Source organism: Phaethon aethereus (assembly GCF_964289735.1).
Source record: "Phaethon aethereus genome assembly, chromosome: 10".
In the NCBI taxonomy this organism is placed as follows: domain Eukaryota; kingdom Metazoa; phylum Chordata; class Aves; order Phaethontiformes; family Phaethontidae; genus Phaethon; species Phaethon aethereus.
Window position 1 is genome coordinate 22,689,621 of NC_138586.1, and position 21,314 is coordinate 22,710,934.

General features: G+C 45.0%; 1 protein-coding gene across 1 annotated transcript in view; it reads right to left on the bottom strand.

The window, feature by feature from the left end:
* The window catches only part of SH3BGRL (SH3 domain binding glutamate rich protein like), a gene marked incomplete at its 3' end in the record, with an annotated part of 33,540 nt that overhangs the window by 1,330 nt on the left and 10,896 nt on the right, over positions 1-21,314 (bottom strand). Inside the window, exons 2-3 of the mRNA XM_082004144.1 lie at positions 6,218-6,403; positions 2,912-2,992 (exon numbers count right to left, since the gene is read on the bottom strand). Coding sequence (XP_081860270.1) covers positions 2,912-2,992; positions 6,218-6,403 — 267 coding nt within the window. The remainder of the gene's footprint in view (positions 1-2,911; positions 2,993-6,217; positions 6,404-21,314) is intronic.

Genomic DNA, 21,314 nt, shown 5'->3' on the forward strand with positions numbered 1-21,314 from the left:
GGGAAAGGAATTTCCAAGAAGCCTGTAAGACTTGTAAGAGGGGGGACACAGTGGGTGACCCCAGCCCGCAGGGCAGGAAGTACCGCGCATATCTCCATTATCTCAGACGTGGTGGATCACTCTGGTTTTCCTGGCTATCTGCCCAAGCGCATCGCATCGTGCTGCCTTTTAACTCAGGGGCGTGGGAACAGCCTTGCTTGGACTGGTGGCTCAGGTCTGCCGTGCTCCCGTGCTGCGCTCTGCTCCTCTGGCTGCACGTTGCGGGTCAAAGAGAGGAGCCGGGACGTCACTGTGCAGCCACGACGCTTGTGCAAGGGCATGCCATCGGTTCGTGGCAGAAAAGGCAGGTGAAAAATGAAGGAAAGATTAAAAAGAACCACAAAGCCTGGAAAAAACCAAGGATGTTTGATATTCTCTAAAAGAAGAGTGGTTCTTTGAATGGCAACAAAGAGAAGATGGTTCCCTTGGCTTTGTAACAATTCCATTAACCAGTCGTGGGCACTACAGACATGACATCTAGCTTTTTTCTTTTTTTTTTTCCCCCCCAGAAAATGGAGGACAAACTACTTCTCTTCAAAACAGGCCGTGGTAAGCTGGAGAGGACTCCTGGTATTTCCCTCATCTCCAGGAAAGTGGGTACAGTTAACTCAGAGAACATGCTAACCTATTTGTCTTGAAGGTCAAACTCCATTTCCTTGGGCGTGGTCCTGCAAGTTACCTGGGAAAGACTCAGCTTTTCAGATTTGACACTATCCCTCTTTCATACTTTTCCTTCTTTCTCTTTTGAGGTCCTTCATTGAGCAACCTCTCAGTTCTTAACTAATTAATCACAGCCTTTAACTCACCAAATCCTCTTCCTTTAAAACCCATATTGCTTGAAGTGGGAGTACTTAGAATAAATTGAATGCCAATCTTTGCCAAGGTTTGTAGGTCCATTTGTAGTCTCGGTGGCCAAAGCACAAACCAAAGCCCCAGGGCTCAGTAAATAGTTACTTGCATTTCCCATGCTCACTTCTGAGTCCTTTTCGTTTAGCATTAATATTGGAACTGTATGTTCAGAGGCAAACAACTTTCCAAATCTCTCATGATGACATTTAAAGGAGGTTTGCTGTCAAGGTCCTCTCTTGCAATAGCACACAGGTTGATCCCAGACTCCTTCCATTTTACGGAGCAACAAATGCAGATGCAATGTCATTAACTACAATATCCAAGCTGCATGCAGCTATGCTGTAAATGCCAATTTCGGCACCTACAAATCAGGTTCTCCTCCTCAGCAGCAGGCAATCAGCATGATTTGACATCATGTAATTGTGGGACAGATACCAAAAGTCAGACCAGCAGCAGAATGCGCTGGGTACAAGGTCACGTACACAAAGGTTATCTTCATCCGCTCAAACGCACCTCCCCATGCTGTAGCAAGCAATATGAAAATTCAGCAGAAAACAAATGCTTTAGGTTTCTCCCTTTTAAAACTCACCTTTTTTCCTTAAAAGCCACCCCTTAGGACAGAATCGGAGCGACTAATAGGCATGCAGACTGCTTCTGGCAGGTTAAGCAAGCAGCAATGTTCATGAACGTTACAGAGACAGATGACCTGATTCATTACGGCAGCAACTGCTCTCCAGTACCGCTGCGCTTCCCAGACCTTGGCCGGGAGGGGAAACGCACGGGCCTCCCTGCATCCCGTGGGTTCAGGGCTGCTTTCTCCTTCCTGGGCTCCATCCTGCATACTCTTTTGTGCAGTGCTGTGCAGGTGTTCCAAGAAACTTAAGCTTTACATCACTATTGCACTGCGTGCAGCTGGCCTCCTGATGCCGGTGATGCGTGACGCTGGGGCATGTATCACAGGTTTTGCTCTCTGCAATTCTCTGCACGAGGCAGAGTTTTTCCTCGCTACACCATTCACATCAGTGGAGCTACTGCTAGAAATTAGTTTGGCTCCCAAAACTGTTTCAATCCGACCTACAACTTGTGATGCTTAATACTGATGGATCATCATCCACCTTTAAAATTAGATCTCTTAGTAATGTGCACAGCATGACCTTCAACTCTTAGATGAATAAAGTTGAAAGGAAATGGCACGTTTATTCATTGGAACAAGAAAGCTGGAAGTGACCTGGAGGATCCTGCTGCTGTCAAGTGAAACGTATAAAGCAGGCTTGTCCTATCCTATCAAAATCAAAAGGACGATTCCAGCCCATTGCATCCACAAAGCGGCAACCCAGTTTCTAATTGGCAAAGGAAAACAAGGCTTTAGATAATGAGCTGGATGAAAAAATTACTCTGAAGCAAGACTGCATTATTTCAAAAACAGTGACTCTGGTTTCAAGGTATTTTCTAGTACAAAAATCTCATCAAAACTTCACATGAATTAAGTTTTTTCACTGAACTGAAATAATTCTTTGGTTTTGTGATAATTTTTTTCATCTAGATTTCTTGTGCATTCTTCAGTGCAAATATTAACTAATCTTTCACTTGTTCCCAGAGTGTACAATAAAAAAAACCCAACAACAACAGTAACAGACAATTCTTGCTAGTGAAGAACTTGACCCAGCTCTTCTTTCCAAAGCAACAAAAGCTCTTCCATTAACTTAAAAAAGAACAGGGTGGCTCTGCAGTTAGCATACCAAAAAAGCATCTGTAATGAAAAACTGAGTTTTTCTGGTAGAAGGAGGGAGAGGGAGGAAGATGCCTCCAGAGAACACAGCATCCTCCAAATAAACCGGCACGTAACAACAGTGTGTTGCTGTGGTGTTGAAGCTTGAAAGTTAGTCTCTGGGGACTGAATATCAGACCAGCAGGTAGATTTATTGGGGCAACCACAGGACATGTAAAAGATCCTACTATGAGCAGAGAAGAACAAGGTGTAAAATACAGGTTGTGGTTTACTGTGAGAAATGTACACACCTACCTTTGAACCAGGTGGCGCAGTCAAGCCTAAAAACGCGTATACCGCATTGTTCTCTCGAGCTTCAAAGAAAGCTTCGTAGTCCTTCCCCGTGGGAATCAGGGAGCGGGGTGGAAACAAAAAACAGAAGTATGATTTGTCAGAAATAATCGCAGCTCGGTTTGGTGTGTTACCCAACCCGCACCGAGCAAACTGCTTCCTGTGGCCGAATGCAAATTCAGAGCATCACCTCAGGTATTTATCATCAGCACTGATACCACAGAACCTGTACTGTCTGAAAAGTGACAAGCTGGGACTTTCAGTATCTGTAGCAACAAGATGCCGCTGTGAGGTGCTTCCGCCCTTCCCCGAGGGACAGCCTCGATGGCAAGGTAGTTGTTGTCACTGCTTTGGCACGGATGTCCCTCCTGCAGGAGCGGGCTGAGCCCATACCTTCTCACCAGAAACTGATGTCCCCAGATGTCATTGCTAATTACTGATTAGTAATGGTAACTGTGCAACCATGGACATTAACTCTTAAACCTGTTAGAAGTTAAATTTAAACCTGTAAACTGAGAGTACATCCCTTCCCACCATGCTTCCCATTAATGATTAGTCTACACAAACGAAGGAAATCAGGTGGCACTGTTCATTGTACTCATAGCGCACTACAGTTGCTCTAAACATGCACCCAGCCTCTTCCCGGGAAAATTAAGGTAAAATCAATGAAATAATAAAAGAAATACCAATGCTTCCTTCTCTGCCCTTTTTTATATTTGAGGAAGAATGCAGTGCTTGTACAGAGTATACAACACAGTTTAGCTGTCTCCTAAGTTAGCCAAGAGCAAGCAAAAAGCCCACAGTGTGGCTCAGCAACAGCAGTTGCCAAACACCGACCAAACGAACTCAGGTTTGTGCAAGTCCACCGTTGTCTGAGTTACCACATACTTCCCTCACTCTGATTTCCAAACTCAGCACATATCTGTACTATGACTTTCCTTCTCTCCCTTTTTAACTGAAGGAACAATACTAGCTTCCTCCAGCTTTACTGGGGAATGTTTTGATGGAGGAATCCTGGCTGAGGCAAGGCAGCAGCTGAGAGCAGGCTCAGTCTCGAGCTGAAGTCAGGGAGAGAGCTGCCACTAAGGGCACGCTGCTTTGCATGCCTGTCTGTCTGGTCAAAAGCCTAAGAAATAGCAAACACTGTTTGAACACAGCACTGTGTTCAGAGCAGGGGCAGCTCTCAGAAAAGGCTGTTGCAGCTGGAATAAAGTACAGGGAACAGAGGATTCAAACAGCCTAGAGATCAAGGATGTCAAGTTATTGTACATGTAGCATTCGGGTGCTAGTTTGATAAAAATGTGTATGATTATGTTAAATCCTCCCTGAAGCCCTTCTGTTGACAGTACTGGGGCTGCTTGATAACAAAGGGGTTGTTTATCTTGCCAGCGCATAGTCCAGCAGCCTGCTTCGTAGCGTCTACCAGGAAAGGAATGCCTGCGACTGAGGAGCAGGGTTCATGCCAGTGTGCACAGGCCAATAGAAGTCGATTTGCTCATTCCTCTGCCAGTTATGCTGCATCAGATGAAACAAACAGGGAAGTTCATGCCTGAGATGGATCAGATAAAGGCATAAAGAGGTTCAAGAGTGTGGGCATAGAATTAACTTTTACCTTCCTGAAAACTAAACTGTAGTAACTTCAATCCAGCTGCATAAATTGACCCAACTTCAAAAATTCAAAGGGACACCAACCAAAATTTTGGAGATGAAAGAAATGCATAGCAAGATCTGGTCTGAAGCATCTATACCCCTCTCCCCAAAATTACCATACACAGAACTGTCATGGGGTGCAGATGGGGATACATTAGAAGCATCTCTGATAAGCAAACATCTAGATCTAGGTGCATACAGCTTTTTGTCTTCCTGTCCCACACCACTGCATAGTAAAGTCCTGTTCTGCTGCACAGCTGCAGCAATGCAGCAGAAATTTGGCAACACGTCACTGACAAAGGACAACTGCACAGTGATCTGCTGGCATCCCTAAAGCTCTGGTACACCAAGGGAGAAAGGTGACACTGTTGCAACTGGACTTCCTACTGGTACGGAAATATTGGCCTCTTTTTTTTGTTTGTTTGGTTTTAAAGAGACATAACTGAACAGAGATTTTCAACTCCGTGCGACTAGCCCCTTCTCAGCCTTCAGCTGCAAACCACTACAGATCATTACATTTGTCGCTCCAAACCAACCTTTTTGCATGTCACAACCACAATCAGTAAGATTTTGAGAGCCAAGTGGTACATTAGCTCATTGTGGATACTGTTTCAAGTTCTGCTTTTATTACAAGCAAGAAAAAAATCATGGCGCATTGAGAATAATCTCTTTCAGTAGCCACAGAATCTCCTCACAAAGGTCCAGAACTGACAGGTTCTGACTTAAGAGATTTTGCAGGTCAGGACCAGACTGCAAAACAACTTAGAAACCAACACATGGCACCAGAGGAATGCATACTGTGAGCTCTTTTCAGAAGATACTAAGTTTTAAAAATAAAATTAACAGTTAATCTAATAAACATTCAAGCATGGCCTGCTGAGTAGAAGTGCTGCAGGGCAACTTACTTTTGATCAAACATTAAAATAATTACAAGTAGGAACTGTGTTCGCAACATGGGTTTTAATCTGGCATTGGAGTAAGTGGCCTGCAAGAGCCTTCATTTTGCAAGCAGTACACAAAAACTGAATCCCAAGAAGGATCAGAAAACTGATTTCTGGTCATGGCAGACATCACCGTATATGAGCACTTATTTTGGAAGATGAACAGACTACAGAGCAATCTGGGATTCATACATATTGGCAAACCCCACGTAGACAGAACAGATCTCTGAATTTGCTACAGAACATAAGGGTGATGCAACAGGGCCAGACTTCTGTGTTAGTTCACAATCATGGTGAACATGAGAATTAAAAAACCCTGTAAACTTTCAGAGCCGTAAGAGGGGGGAAAAAAAAAAACATGGGGAAAAAAAGAAATATATACACACTGCAAGATGGTGGTAGACTCATTCCAGCAAGTAACACAATGATCTGCAAATCAGGAGGTCAAATTTTAATCCCTACTCTATGGCAGAACTGGAATATTCAAGAATCTATTATTATTAAAAGCCCAAGAGGAGAGGTAAACGTCTAACACCTCCCATGCCCTTCACAGTTTGCACACTTGAACATACAGCTGGCCAGGTCCTTCCTTGCCGATCACAACAGCAAAAACATAGACTACAGCAGCGAGTAAGAGGACTGGGACAAGGCGAGAGGGAGGCCTGGAGCCACTCCTTACCCCGAGGTACCGGCTGTCATTGAAGAGCCGGGGCGGCAAGGGGTTCCCACTTGCTGGCCGGCTGTCTTCAGGGACGTTCTCTCGCATCCATTTCCGATTCTCCTCATTGGCGGCGATATCCTTTTCCTCAAATTCAATTTTATTCGCTTCCAAGAAACCTAACACATCTTGTTGCTGCTTTTTAATCTGTCACAAAAGAGAAGGGAGGGGAGAGAAAGCAAATAAAATCAGTCAAACCGTTTTTTTCTGCTGCCGATTATGCAATTCCAGGGTTCAATGCAGAAACAAGGGGGTGCAAAACAGATTGAAAATGGAGGCAGTAAGAAAATTCTTAGAATAAAAAAGTATCTTCTAAAGAGTCAGATCTGAGCCTTGACTTGGCTCCTATATAACTCAACAGGCTGAAGTCTAAATTCACTGTCCCTATATACATGCGAGACCTGTGAACCTAAAGGGTTCTTTGTTCAAAAAAAACCAACCCAAACCCTCTTCTGCTCCACTCCAGGTTTCAGCGGTGGCAGATATGGTCTCTGGACAGCCGCGATCTCGCACCCCTGATCCTGCTCGTCTCAAGCAGAAGTCTCGGGGGGCTGGCTGCACAGGCTGGGTGAGATCCCACGCCTGATGCAGCCCATCCTCTGCACGCTCACACAGCACCCAAGTGAAAAGCAGGATCTGTGTGGCGAAGACTGTGCTGGCTTTCAACAGGAAAGGTGTTTTTTATTACTGTCATATATGAATTATTGACTTCCTGACACAGAGATGTTGTGCTTATGCTCTGTTCTTCCTCTGCATGACTTTACCACCATAAAGGAAATTATAACCATGCGCATCCTGGCAAACAATAAAAAAAATGGGATTTAATGAGAAATTTGTTCTCTTCAAATCATTCCCTTCAATACAAAACCGGTCCAAGGCCTGGCTTTAACCTAATTAGCTCAGCACAACAACAGCGGCGCTTCATACAGACGTTGCACTGCTGCTCATTCGGGTCAGCCGCCAGCTTCCCCGAGCAGCCTCTCCATATACGGGGAAGGGAAAAGCGGCAGCTCCTGGCGAGCCGCGCCGAGGTCAGGGCACAGCCGGCCGAGAGCCAAATACGGTGCCTGTGCCCTGGCTCGCACAGCCCCGTGCCCACGGGGCACGGAGCTGGACCCAGGGTGGGAGGTTTTAGCGTAGGAAAAGCGCTGCCCTGGAAGGGTGCGGTTTGGGAGAGCAGAGCCCGGCGTCTCCGAAGAGGAGATGGCCGTGCCTTGGCCGTCTTTAAGCGTCCGTTGACTCGTTCTTTAGCAGCTCCTCTGGAGCCGTCGCTGCTGGCTGCGCGGCAATCCACGACAGGGAACCAGTCCAGGTTAAACTAGATCTTGGGTGGGGTGGATTTAAAAAACCTGGATAGATAGATCTCCCTCTGCATCCAGCTCAGTGTAGTGCAAAAGGACCAACGCTGCTGTCCTGACGGAGGAAAAACATGCTCCCAGCTTCAGGGGGGAAGCTGCCTGCCCCTGCAAGAGCCAACATAATTCCTCCTAACACGTCAGCAGAGGAGCCGCTGAACTCGATTAGCGAGTACCCTTGTATCCTTAAACAGAAGAATATTGCTGGGCGTTAGCTAATCTTCATCAAGGCTAAAAATAAATAAAAATGGACAAGTTAATACCACCCCAAGGAAATAATTCATGTTACAGGCTGTATAGAAAAACATTTCTCAGCAGACTCAAATCTACTGGTAAGAGATTTCTTCGCTTGCCTTTAATAACAGGGGTCACAGCAGGAGGGAGCAGTCAGGGGAAGTTTTTCTCCATCGTGCCATACAGCTGAGAGAAAAAAAGAAAAAAGCGAGCACTTCCTTCATGAACTATTCTGTAAGACTGAAATAAGGGAAAGGTCTTTGTAATTGTAAACTCCTCTGCCAGTGGTTAGTATCTAAAGCAACATGCTGACCTGGGAATAAATGGACGTATTTTCCGCTAACTAGTTAGATTTTAATTAACCATTTCCCACCAGTTGTATCTTACAGATCCAGCTAGTTTTCGTTAGTCTCAGGTCCTTAACTGCTCCAAAATCTGCTGCTTTAGTGGGAACACGCTTTGAGATGTCCCAGCATTTTTAACAAAAAAAAGAAAACCAAGTTTTTACCCAGTCTACTACAAAACAATATACTCTGCCATGTAAAACAAGAGCTCTAAGTTTGACAGTAATTAGCATTTTGATCTCCTGAGAAGTCTCTTTATTTTTTAAACCATTTTTACTATTAAATTGCTTCTTAGCCATACACACATCCTCACAGCAGCTCAGCTCAGTCTCACAGTGCAACCCCTTCACAGGCAGACTCTGCATACCCAGTCCTTTCATGCAGCACCCAGTCTGAGAGGGCTGGACTATCTCAGCCATTAAGATGCTTCTTCAACATGAACAAAATGTCTCTGGCTACCCTATGCTGCCAGTATTTCATATGAGGAGCTTTAAATAGACTTTTCCTCTTAGGCATATGTATGTAAAACAGCTCTCTGTACACTGCCACATTGCCTGTTTTACTATATTCTTGCACATTCTCCCAGCTTCATGGAGCAGCAACAGTCTCTGGGTTGCTTATTCAGCTACAGGTAGCACAACCAGATCCCAAGTTCACAACCATGGCTATGAAGGGCTACCACAGCAGATGAACCTGTTTGTTTATGAAGAACTAGCAAAGCTGGAAATGTACTTCTTCTGCTAGAAAAGGCACTGTGTGGAAGGTGAGCACGGCTGTTTGGTCTCTGCCGCTCTCAGTCTGTCTGTGGTCAAAGGAGGGAATTCCCTAAAGAACTCTAAAGAAAAGCAAGGAGCTGGTGTTGATGTGTGAGTAATATTAGTTTGAAACCCTAGTTTTCAAGCCCAAGAAAAAAAACAAGTTGGAAGATTAAGAGGCAATGCCTTCCTCCCAGCTCCTCAGACAAGTCTTCCGACCACAGTGACAAGCATTTACACAAGAGCATTAAATGCTCCAGAGAAACATGGCACCAACCGCTGGGCAGAACAGACACTGAGCTGCCAGATTGCATTATTTTATGGGATTTTATTTAGAAAACTTCTATTAATCTCAGGCAGTGGAATACCACTGGGAGGAAAGCGCCTAAAATAGAGCAAGAGACGCCTGCTGCTGCTTCAGAGTATTTTGTCTTACTCGAAAGGGCATACGCTCTCCTCAGGACAGGAGCCTGGAAGATGGTTCCTGCTGCCCATGTTTGGGAAGGCACGAGGAGCTTTTCTTCAGGATGCGCCTGTCAACATGCAACACTCGCTTCCCAAAAAACTCTCCCCCAGTTACCTTACCGGGCATGGGCACCGGCCAGCGCCCTTGCAGATACCGCACCTCGTCCTACGCAAAAAACTGTCACGTCTAAAGCTATTTTGGCCTGTTCACTGCAGCTAACCACTGTTTGCAAACATGAAAATCCTTGTTTATACCGAGTGCTCCTGACACATTTTACAGGGCAGAGAGCACCAGCAGAGAGCCGGGAACAGCCAGCACAGGCGCTGGGGAGCCGAGAGCAACGCTGCTGAGGCAGGGTCCTGAGGCTGGGGGAGGCAGAAGCACCCGTGGCTGGACACAAACGCACAAGAACAGAGGAATCATAGACAGGGATGGGTAGACGATTGCAAGGAAGCAAAGAGGCTGCGGGCAGGAGCGGATGGGAATGAGCAAAATGCACGGATGGAGACGGGGAAGGAAATCCCAGGGGTGGAGGTGGGATGGAGACAGAGGGATGGAAGGAGAATGGCTGGGGTGGGGAGCAGCAGAAGTCAGCCCTGCCGAGAGGAAGGGCCACATCCTGCTGGAGCTCGCCACTGCCCTGCTTGGGGGAACAAGAATGCCCTCCTGAAAGCCAGTTTTGCTCAGAGATGGCTTTAACCCCCACCCCCAGAAACACACACCTGGTTTCTCAGCCCAAACACACTGACTCAGGCTTCTCAGGGCATTCTTGGGGAAAAAACAGCTAAAATTACTCAGGTGAGTGGAAACATTATACTTTTTGCTAATGTTCCTAAGATAGAGTTGAAAGGAAAGATTTAACCAAACAAAGCTATTTTCACTTTGGCTTGGCTTTCAATGTCTGTTCCAGAGACGGAAATAGCTTTATGGCAAGTTATTGGCAGTTATGTGAAGTCTCACCACCAAGCTGTAATCTTCTGCAGACAAAATCTGCACAAGCAATGTCAGAAGCTGATGCTTCCAGCAGACTTTTTTTTTTTTAAGATATCCTTGTGTATCAAGATTATCCTCCTTCCCAGTTACAAGCCAATCATGAAACATTAAGCTTTCAACAGAGCATGTGCACGGAATAACATTATGAAAATGAGTAGTTTAGAATTATGAACAAGTCCCTCACTTGAATACACATCAGAAGTTAAATTTACTGTTCTAAGATCCAATTTGCATCAGTGGATGATGTCTGTAACACAAGAGAAACCATATCAAAGCTGCCAAGAGTAGAGATGGGTGATATTTTCCAACAAATCACAGTCCATCAAAAATGGAGCTTTAACCCCAAAGAGGGCAGAAAACTTTCCAGAAAATGCTGCAACATTTTAGATTCAGTATCTTCTCTCTCCTCCAAATCTTTACTCATTGCAGGGGGGGAGGAACTCAACTAAAAAATAATCAACAGAAAGGAGGCAGGGACCTTTGTCCAGCAAGCGGGCAATGCTCCATCCCCAGCTCCAGGCAGGAGTGTAAACTGGCTGTCCAACAGACCCACTGCAAGGAAACAGTTGTTTTAAATGTTTTATTGAAATGAACTTCAAAGAAGTTTCTATCTTAGTTGGTATACACAGGCATACACATACAAAAGAATAGCCTAGTTTGCACTGCTGGCCAAAAAGAGGTTTTGTTTTGTTTTTTTTTAAAGTCTTGTTATTTTTTCAGTTTATAAATAAATTCCTTCTTGGACAATAGACATGTTTTGGAAAGCTCTTTATGGACCACTGGAACCCAAAGGAAGTTTACAGTTTGAGCGCTGCTGTTTCGATCACACAATGAACTCCCCCATGCCAATAACACGGCTGGAGCTCTACCGTTCTGCCATTTGGCATGGGACCTTCTGAACCATTTCTGTGGGTCCTGTGTCCTGATCTCCATGCAGGGGAAAAAAAAACACGGAAATTTTTTTTTATTTTCCCCACAGATGCAGTTAAATGGCTTATACATCGTTGTGAAGATTTAAAAGAACTTTAAAGAGATTTCCTATAAAGCTCCCAGCCATGGTTATATCATCGCTTATAGCATCCGGCTCCTGCTCAACACGAGGCCTGAGCTGCCTCTCCCAACACCACAGCTGAGAGCCAGCACCAGGACAAAAGAGAAGCAGCACCTCACAGCAGAGCTAGATCTTGCACACTTGTCAATTTAGTTTAAGGACGAAAACAGCTTTAAAAGGTTTTTGACCATTTCCAATTCCAGCCTTCTGGGTTCTAGGCAAGGAAAAGCAACTACATCTTCAACATGGTTGCATTTTAAGCCACTGATGATTTTAAACAAGCTGTTTCATTGTTAGGGGGGCAATTCTTTAAATCACAGGGGATATCTGCTTTGTGCAGAAGAGTGAAAAAGTTCAAATCCCCAGACGATGCTACCGTTTGTAGCCAGACTTGTAACCATCAGTCCTCCAAATGGTTCAGTACCTTTTGAAGGCTGATAAGCTCAAATTTAAACAGCGAACAGGAAAAGCGCAGCATAAGAAATCTTCAGCAAACTCGTGGCAGCCAAGCAGCACTGTCCTTTTGCTCACTGCAGCCGAGTTGAAAATACCCAGAAAGTGGTTTTCTTTGGAGGGAGCAAGGCAGCAGGCGGAATGCTGTGCTGCTGCCACGACAAATCCACTTCCCGCAGGGCGTCCCGCGAGCTGAGCTGCGCACCGTGCCCCAGCCCGCTCACACCGCACCTCCTGAGCCCCCACAAGAGAGCAAACCGGGCGGCTAAAATCATCAGCCGGGCATCAGTCCTGCCTCTGGGGGCTGTGCAGGGGCACTGCTACACAGCCCAAGGAGTCAGGTAGCGAGGCAAAGAGAAATAAAGCTAAATATGTCCACTAGCAGCAGTGTTTATCTTCCCTTTATGTTCTAGTGTCAGTGACTTTAGGACTTGACCACCTCTGTTGCTGTGGCTAGCTAACACCATAGCAATTCACAGCCACTTTTTGGAATTAAAAAAAAAAGTGGGTTTTTTTTTTCCCCAACATTTCTCATCTAATTTCTAAAATTATAATGTCTTCCTCATGTGAGTTGCTAATGCAGAAGCTAATACTTGCAAATTAGCTGCAAAACGCTTATAATTTTGCCTGCCAGTGCAACGTAATTTGTAGGAGTTAAACAGCACGGCAGCTCAGCTATGCATTTAAATGTCATGGATTCCTGACGTCTCCCCCCAAGCTCTGAGACAAAACATCTCCAAGAAGCCTTGGTCCTGGCCTCCACCAGAGTTTTCTCTGGTTTTACTGCAATATTCTAAGAGCTAGTTTTTTAAGAGCTAGTATTTTTGTTGCTTTTATTCATATGAACAAGCCAGATTTCTTCCCCTCACCCTCATATTAGCTTAAAATTCAGAGGTGCCAGCTCTGGTGGTACTGGCGGTCACCATCCACTGTAAATGGTGGGAATCTCGCGGGCACCTACAGCAATGACCTGCTCGATCAGAGCTTTGCCGGCTGTCTCTGAGGTGTCTCCCAGAGATTCGTGTCTCACTCTTACTTCTCTCTGCCTGGTAGAACATCTACCCTATTTTTAGGTCTGGACAATTACCATCACAGAACTCAAAGCACTTCTTTGTTCTGGCTATTTTAAGCCGAGCATTACATGTAGTAATGTCATCATTTTATCTCCCAACGCTTGGTTTCTGGTCTTTAAGGAATGAGATTGAGGACAAAACACAGCAAAACCACCATGAACTTATGCGACCTAAATCAAATACAGGAGGCTGGAAAAGCTCACGCTGTTCTTGTGCTGGGGTTTTTTTCCTGCAGAAATTAGGCAGTCTCCAGATGGGCTCCATATGTACTTACTCCTTTCCTCCAGGGCCCTTTGGGGAAGCCCACGGCATTATCAACATGTACCCTGCATAGCTGCTACAGCAGCCCTATCTTGATGTGGTTTGCCCCCAACAGCTTAAAAGTTGCTTATTTAAACACGGTTTTTGCCACCAGGCGCCCACCAACCCCAGGCTGCATTAGCACCACGTGCCAGCCTGAGACCCAGGGCAGGAGCGAACGGGCTCCAGGTCACAGCGAGAGCAGCAACCTGATTCCCATTTCTTGTGTGTGTTTCTGGAAGACACTTTTTAAGAGCAAGAAAAAGTCCTGGGGTGAAAGGACACAAAAGGACCACCACTTAAGAGCAAGGTTGGGGGAAAAATCCAGGCTACTGAAATGTTTTTGCAACGTAACCTGGAGGTTGCATCACATCTGGAAGCATGTGGTCTGCCTGCAATGGGGCAGTATTCAGGCATAAGGTACCACACCACAGATCAGATTTTGCAGCACAAGCCAAGAATATAGCTAGAACAAAGGATAAAGTCTGTACTTCCCAAAACAAGACCACAACTTGCTCCAGAAACTGTGGAAAGTTACATAAATGGAAAAGCTGATTCATGAGAACAAATATAAAAGCTTCTCTTATGGATTATAATGCCATTGTAAGTGCAATCATTCAATAACCCAAGGCCCAAAAATTTGTTAAATCCCACACCAACAGAACCCAAGCCAAAAGATCCCAGTGCATTCAACAAGCTTTTTGCTACCAAAAGAACCAAACAGGAAAGTTAATGTCACCTCCATGTACTAAAGTCCTGGGAATCAGGATTTTCAATGGAGCCCAAGGACCTTGTGGACCCAACTCCCACTCGCTTTTATTTACTCTTTGACACGGACTGCAAAGAGAATAAAATCCCCAGTGGGAGTTTGGCTTTTAGTCCCCTTAGCCTGCTTTGGAAAGTTCAGCCAGTAACACAGGCCTGGCTCCTCTGTTTGGTACAGCCCAGTAAAGCATCCTGCTGAGCAGGTTCCCAATTGCTATGTTGCTGACTTGGTATTGAAGTTCAAGGGATTAGTTAAGGAAAAATAAGAAAGCTTTTCTCTATCGCTCCAAAGGAAAGTATAAAAGTAATACAGTCATCATTTGGAAGATAGTAATTTAGAAAACTAATCTCAGCCTAATTTTGTTCAGAAGCACAGGAGAACACTAAATACAGATCTCACGCACTCACACCATGAAACAGCATCAAGAGTTGAAGTAGCCCATCCAGGCTCACTGTTTCTTGAAAGGCTGCTGAGCTGCCCACTCCTTCCTCGTCTTGGTCAGTGCTCAGCACCCAGCTGGGTGCTGCCTTTGCACATGTATGGGTGTACATGCACTGTGTGCATGCATATATGCCTGAACAGTGGGACAGCACACACTGCATATGCTCAAGACACAGACTTTTGTGCCACGTAAAGCATGAAACACATTTTGAAAAGGTAATGGTATAAATACCACTAATGCCTGGTTTCCATCACCCTTGGATGCACGCAGGACAGCGTTACTTCCCAAGAGGGCTTTCTTACCCAGGGGAGATCCAGCTGAGTACTCAGTGTCACATCACTTCAGGCGGAGGTGTAAATACAGTGCTGTGAACAGCGTGCAGAAGAAGCTGAATGGTCATGGAAAGCAACTGCTCAGAAGTAGGATTCCAAAGGCTCTTTACAGTTACACTGCGTGGTGATTTGAGGTATGTGTCACTTGGTACCTACAAAAGTAGACGTCTGCTAGCAAAACTCGAGGCTGGAGTACATTTAGCAACCCTTTAATCATGTTGTGGGCATAATCACACCAGCAGCTGACAGAAGCAATCTGTAAGAAGTTCACCTTTGTTAGTGTTGCATGATATCAACGGTCAAAAACATTCGGACTCAAATGGCATCGATTCTTTCATTTAAATGTACACAGGATTCAAGCTTAATGCTGCAGCAGGATTTTTGAGTGCCGCTAGTTTTGCGTCAGACGTGCAATACAGCCAATTTTACTGAAGCTCTATTACAGTCCAATTCTAATAAGAAAGATACAAAAAGGCCATAAATAAGGTCAGAACTGACTTGCTGAATCGCACTGAATGTCTCTTTAGCTACTTTTCTCCAGCAGTGGCCAAAAGCAGATTCCTTTAGACCCATTAGTCAAGTATGAGGACAAGCAACATTTCCTTATTTATATCTTCACAGCTTCTGGCAAACAGCAGTAGCAGCACTGCCTAACGATGGCTTGATTACTTTTTAATGTGTTTTAAGTTTACTTTTGATGAAGGCACCTTAAGGATCAACGTATTATCACAGCTTAAGTCAAATTCTGCTCTTAGCAAATAATATCCAAGCACTGGGGGAGTGTGTGTGGAGGTGAATCCATTCATCCTTTTATACTTGTTTGTCAAGGACTAGAAACCTGGTGGCACCACAATAACACAGAACACCTTATCAGCAACACCTGAAGACAATGTGTAGAAGTACCATTTAATAAACTTCAGATTTTGTTCCTGTACATGTAAATGGTTCTCTGTTAGCTGAAAACCCACTATTTTTCTACTGAAGCCACCAAATTCAATAGAAAATCTTTCTCTCTTTCGGCTGCTAGGAAAAGGAAGGTGATGTTGGGCATTCTCCTTTAACTCTCCTCCTTACTGGCCATTCCACAATATTTTTTTTTCAGTCGCTCGTTTAGCATCTCCTGAACTGCCAAGGCTTATGTACTGAGCTACACACTGGCAGCATCCTACTTGTTTTGCCCGAGAGTCCAGCTCAGCCACAAGCCTACCAGTCTTACGCACAAAACTGACAAGAGTGTTCTGGATGGCTGTGGAGATCAAATGCAACATGCCTTTAGTCAGGATATCTGTGTCCTCACCAAAAAAGAAATCAAACACCTCTCTGCTGTCTTTAGATGCTTTTATTAATTCTGTAAAGTGCTTAAAAAGAGTGACTATTGCCAAATCAAAGTTACGCAGAAGTCAGGATGCCAACACTCCTCCTCATAGCAGCCACTGCCTGTTAAAAGACTGAAAGCACAGAAGTAATAAAAACATTATTTCAAGGTTTTATCACTAATATGGATTAACTCACTGCGCAATAACAACCACGCATGCCTCTCGTGTGTGTTGCTTTTCTTAAGCAAAGGTTTTCCCTAGTTTCCTGTGGCTCTTCAGCTGTAAACACATTCAGAGTTCATCCTAGAGGAAGGAGCTACATGGTTAAAATGGAGAACTCCAATACAAAGAAATTAATTTACTGTTGTGATCTGGTTCAAATAACCAAAGATACTCACTCCATGTGTGCTCATCTTTGCTCTATGCTTATAAGCATCATGCCCAACACACTGACTTATACTAATTGTTGTGGAAAGAAGAACCATGACACATGATTTGAAAGTGATCTGTTTCTAAATCCAAGGAAAAAAAATAAGGATCTCTGTAGTCAACAACATAGTTCTTGGCAACCCGGATTTACTAAACCCTGTGTGACACTACTTTTCAATCCACAGGTAAGTAGCATTCCTACAGAAAGCTTTACATCTAGCCAACGACTAATACTAGTGACTAAAGTGCAACAACTGAAAAACTCTGGTGGTGCCCTGTATCTGAATAACTCCCACCATGCGATTCAGATAAAGATGCATGTAAAACACGAACATTTACCGTATATTATCCGGATCTCTAACTGTGATGCTTTGTGCATGCCAATACCCCTGAGCACATTACTGCATCAGCTGACATACAGTGCCTGTGGGGACCATCAGTCACTTCCACACACAGATCCCTTCCGTACATCAAGAGATGAGCTTTTTGTTTGTTTGGGGGTTTCCTGTCTCTTTGTTTGTTTGTTTGTTTAAAGTTACCTGACAGCAATGCCCACTGGAATTATTTGTCTAGATTCCAAAGATAAACAATCCCCACACAGCCAAAACTCCATTTTCAGGGATTTTAATGCAAGATTTTAACATTTAAAATCTCCTTCCATCATCAGCCAAAAAACAGAGACGTTTACCCATGGGACGGCAGCAAGCCTTTTTATCCTCTGTATTTCTGTGCACATGAAGCACAAGATCCCCAGCAGTTGGGCAAGGAAGGAGTTAAAACCCAAGAAGATGCAAGAAGGGGCTGGCAGCACCAGAGCTGTTATTAGGAGAGGCATCAAACCTCACTAGACACATGCTTTTTGTGGACAACCTACCAGCCTGAACACAGAAAAACAGTAACTGCAAACGAAGCTTCCAGCTGCTGAACACTGGGCAACGTGTTTCAGATCTGGAGGGGTGTCAGACTTACCCTTGTCCTCTCTCAAAAGGAAGGATCTGCGCTTGATTTAAAAGAGGGGGGATGCCTGCCTGCTGCTTAATTCTCCACTCTGGCTGGGCTTCAGGCCCCTGCAGCCCTGGGAGGAGTGACAGCAGCATGATCCTCCTCTCCCTTCACATGATTTCTACAAACAGGAGCCCTGTTTGATTAAAGATGAACTTTGTACTTGAAGCAGCCTCGTGTCTCTGGGCACTGGCTGGCAGCAGCTTGAAACTCAGACGCCCAGACCTCTCAAGCATCAAAAACCTGCCCGCCCTTGCGCAGGGGCTCTGCCCAGGCTGTGCCCAGATCTCACCTCCTCCAGCGCCGGGTCTGGGGATGGTTATCCTGGAGGGACCGTCGGGGAAGCACAGCTTGTCACTGGGACCGTATATATTCAACCTGCATAAATCAGGGTTACGGAAAGAGACCTTCTCCTTTAACTCCAAAGGGTTGTCTCTGAGCCCCTCCTCGCACAAGCGTATGCCTTGGCACGGCAACGTGGAGATCTGAGCCGGAGAAACTCTTCCAGCCGCGGAGCACTATTGTTTTGGGGGGCCGCGACCCAGCTCACCGGTGCTGACAAGCGGCTACTTGTGCCACCACAAGGAAAGGCACAGGGCAGGGAAGGAAACGAGCCAGGGGACGCAGGACTGCCTCTCCCAGCAGCAATACCGACTGAAAGCATATATCAGACCATGGCCTCAGGCCTTTCCCGTCTCAGGCCTTTGCTTCATTCAGCAACAGGAAGGATTTACAAGTCCAAATATTCACATATCAGGATTTTTTCCTAGTTTCTTTCATGACGAGACTACTGAAGTTAGCCAAAATAAATGTCTCTTGCAAAATCAAGCTTCCAAACCTAAGTCTCCCCTTATCTTGCTTTAGATGAGAATGTAAAGAAACGTTGATGTATGGCAAAGCCATGGCTTTAACCACATGCACTGGCACCGTCCATGAACCACCGCAGCACCCGGAATTGTCACAATCAAAAGGAAAACACCACCATTACAATACAAAATAAATTGACCCTTGGCAATTTTCTAAGTCAATTTTGTGGCATTTGACTTTCACAGGGCTGAAAACTGCTCATTTGATCCAAAACTAACAGACAGACAGCTTCCTACCGCGGGAATACAGGCTCCATTATCTCGGTTATCCGTTAACAAAGCATAAGCAGTAGCAGAATATGAACTCCTCATTTATTACGCACAGTTGTTTTCTGCAGTAGACTTGGAGCTTGGCAGGCTGCATTTCCCTGGATGTCTAACGTGCGCCTAGTCACAGCATCCAAACTCTGTGCAGGGTTAAATAAAAACAAACAGATTGGCTCCTCCCAAAAACCAGTATAAAACTAACATAACTCCTGGACATCACACACATGAGAGCGGCAGGAAAAGCAGACAAAGGAACCCAACGCACGTTATATATCCTGCAGCAAGCACCAGGCTTCCAAGCCTACCCAGCAGAAGCAAGTGCAAACCCCAGCGCCTGCTTAACAAAAACTGCCCCAAGGTCTGGAATGAACAGCGTATGGGCCAGACCATCTCTGGCAACTCCGCTTATCTGAGCAACGTTTATGGTTAGCAGCAAAGACGAAATCTATCAATGAACCTGTTGTCACAGCTTCTCAATTTTCCCTCATTAATCATTACTGATGTTTACTGCACCCTTCAGCTCTCAGAGCTTCCTTTCCCGAGCTATTAGTCAGCAGGAATTATTTCTTTTTCAAAATCACTACTTATTTACTTTGTTGTTTGGGTTAGGGATCATTTCTGGCTGTTTCTACGAACAGTATCAAGCACACTGCAGCCCAGCCTCATAGACAGTCTTTATGCACTCACCATAATGCAATTTAACACACAGCAGACTAATCTCCAACAAGATAATCAGGCTCAGCATCATGAGCCACAGAAAACTCTCTGGAACATAATAAATTTCTAGGTATTCAAAAGTTCTCAATGCGGCTGAGAAAATGGGGGAAAGGCACTGAGGGTGCCACTAAAAACCTGACTACTTGCTCTAGAAACTTTCAAAAGGGCTTCAGTCCTGAAAGTCTGGATCTCACCCCCATTGTCAGGTTCTGAGTCTGTTTTTTTCAGCCAGTCTCTCCCTGAAAGCCAGAATTATTCCTCCTTTATCTACATAAAAAGGCTCCAGGACACTTAGAAGTCCATGGAATGTTGGCAGCAGCTACACCCTATGAAAACTGCTGGCTGTCCGTGTTACGTCAGTTAGAACAGCACAGGTCCCACCTTGTTCCACCCCGAAACTCCAGCCTCCACGCTCTGCACAGCGCTTGGCTAATGCCTACTGGGGAAGCAGCCTGAGCAGGGAGCCTTAGATCAACACGCACCATAGACAGCACAGGGCTACAGTTTGGGGGCTTTTATTGAAACAGCTGCTAATGTAATTATTTTTCAGAATCTGTGGATTTATGCTGGCAATGAGGCGCCCTGGATGGAAAAGAGAGTAGAGAGGAAAAACATTTTTTGTTTTGTTTGCCTGATGAGAGCTGAACTCTGGTTAGGAAAGGAGTTAAAAGCACGTATTGCACAAGGCTCCTGTGGTTTGCAATAAAAAGGTTTATTTCCTGGATGGTTTAGCACACAGAGAGACTAAATTAACTGACAAGACTACAACTATACAGCATTAATTGTTGTTTCACTGCCTTTACACTGCCAGGCATTTATTATCTTTAAATATGAAACTATTTTAAGAAGAAATATAACACAACCTCAGGGATCCTACACTAAATCCAGGTGCTTCTGTTCTGTATTACATCCTATCGTTGAAGAACTCCTATAACAGAGACATTATTTAGCAGAAGAGTCTTTTTGATGACTGCTATTCTAAAATTAAACCAAATAAATTTTTCAAAAGAAGAAAACTTTTTTTCCTGAACTAAAATACCTAAATATCATAAGACAAAGGAAGAGGGGATTAAAGAGAAAAGCTATGGATTACATACAGGTTTTCCTCCTCCTTTCAGAAAGACTCAGGCTATATCCAGAGAAGGGCAACGGAGCTGGGGAGGGGTCTGGAGCACAAGTCTTAAGAGGAGCGGCTGAGGGAACTGGGGGTGTTCAGGCTGGAGAAGAGGAGGCTGAGGGGAGCCCTCATCACTCTCTACAGCTGCCTGAAAGGGGGTTGTGGTGAGGTGGGGGTTGGTCTCTTCTCCCAAGTAACCGGCGACAGGACGAGAGGAAATGGCCTCAGGTTGCTCCAGGGGAGGGTTAGATTGGATATTGGGAAAAATGTCTTTACTGAGAGAGTGGTCAAGTGTTGGCACAGGCTGCCCAGAGAGGTGGTGGAGTCACAATCACTGGAGGTGTTCAAAAAACGTGTGGACGTGGCACTTCGGGACACGGTTTAGTGGGCATGGGGGTGTTGAGTTGACAGTTGGGACTTGATCTTAGAGGTCTTTTCCAACCGTAATGATTCTATATTGAGATAGAACTGCAGCTCAGTACAGCCACACCGAAGCATCCCAGAGACAGAAGACTTAGCAGCCAATAGTCCATATCAGCACCAGCTTTCTGCCCAGTTAATTTGCTTGGGTAACATTTCAAGTGCATATCACCCCGGGGGCCCCAAATCCCCATCTTTATTTTAGTGCAGACTTGGACAAAATATTGTAACTTCAGAAACTGTGTTTTTAAGGGGGCTAGAGAGAGAGATAAATGGAAAGCTCACAAGAATTGGCCAAATTGTAGTTTCTAATACTTTTGGCAAGCACAGCTACCGACACAGCCACAACCTGGAGGCCAC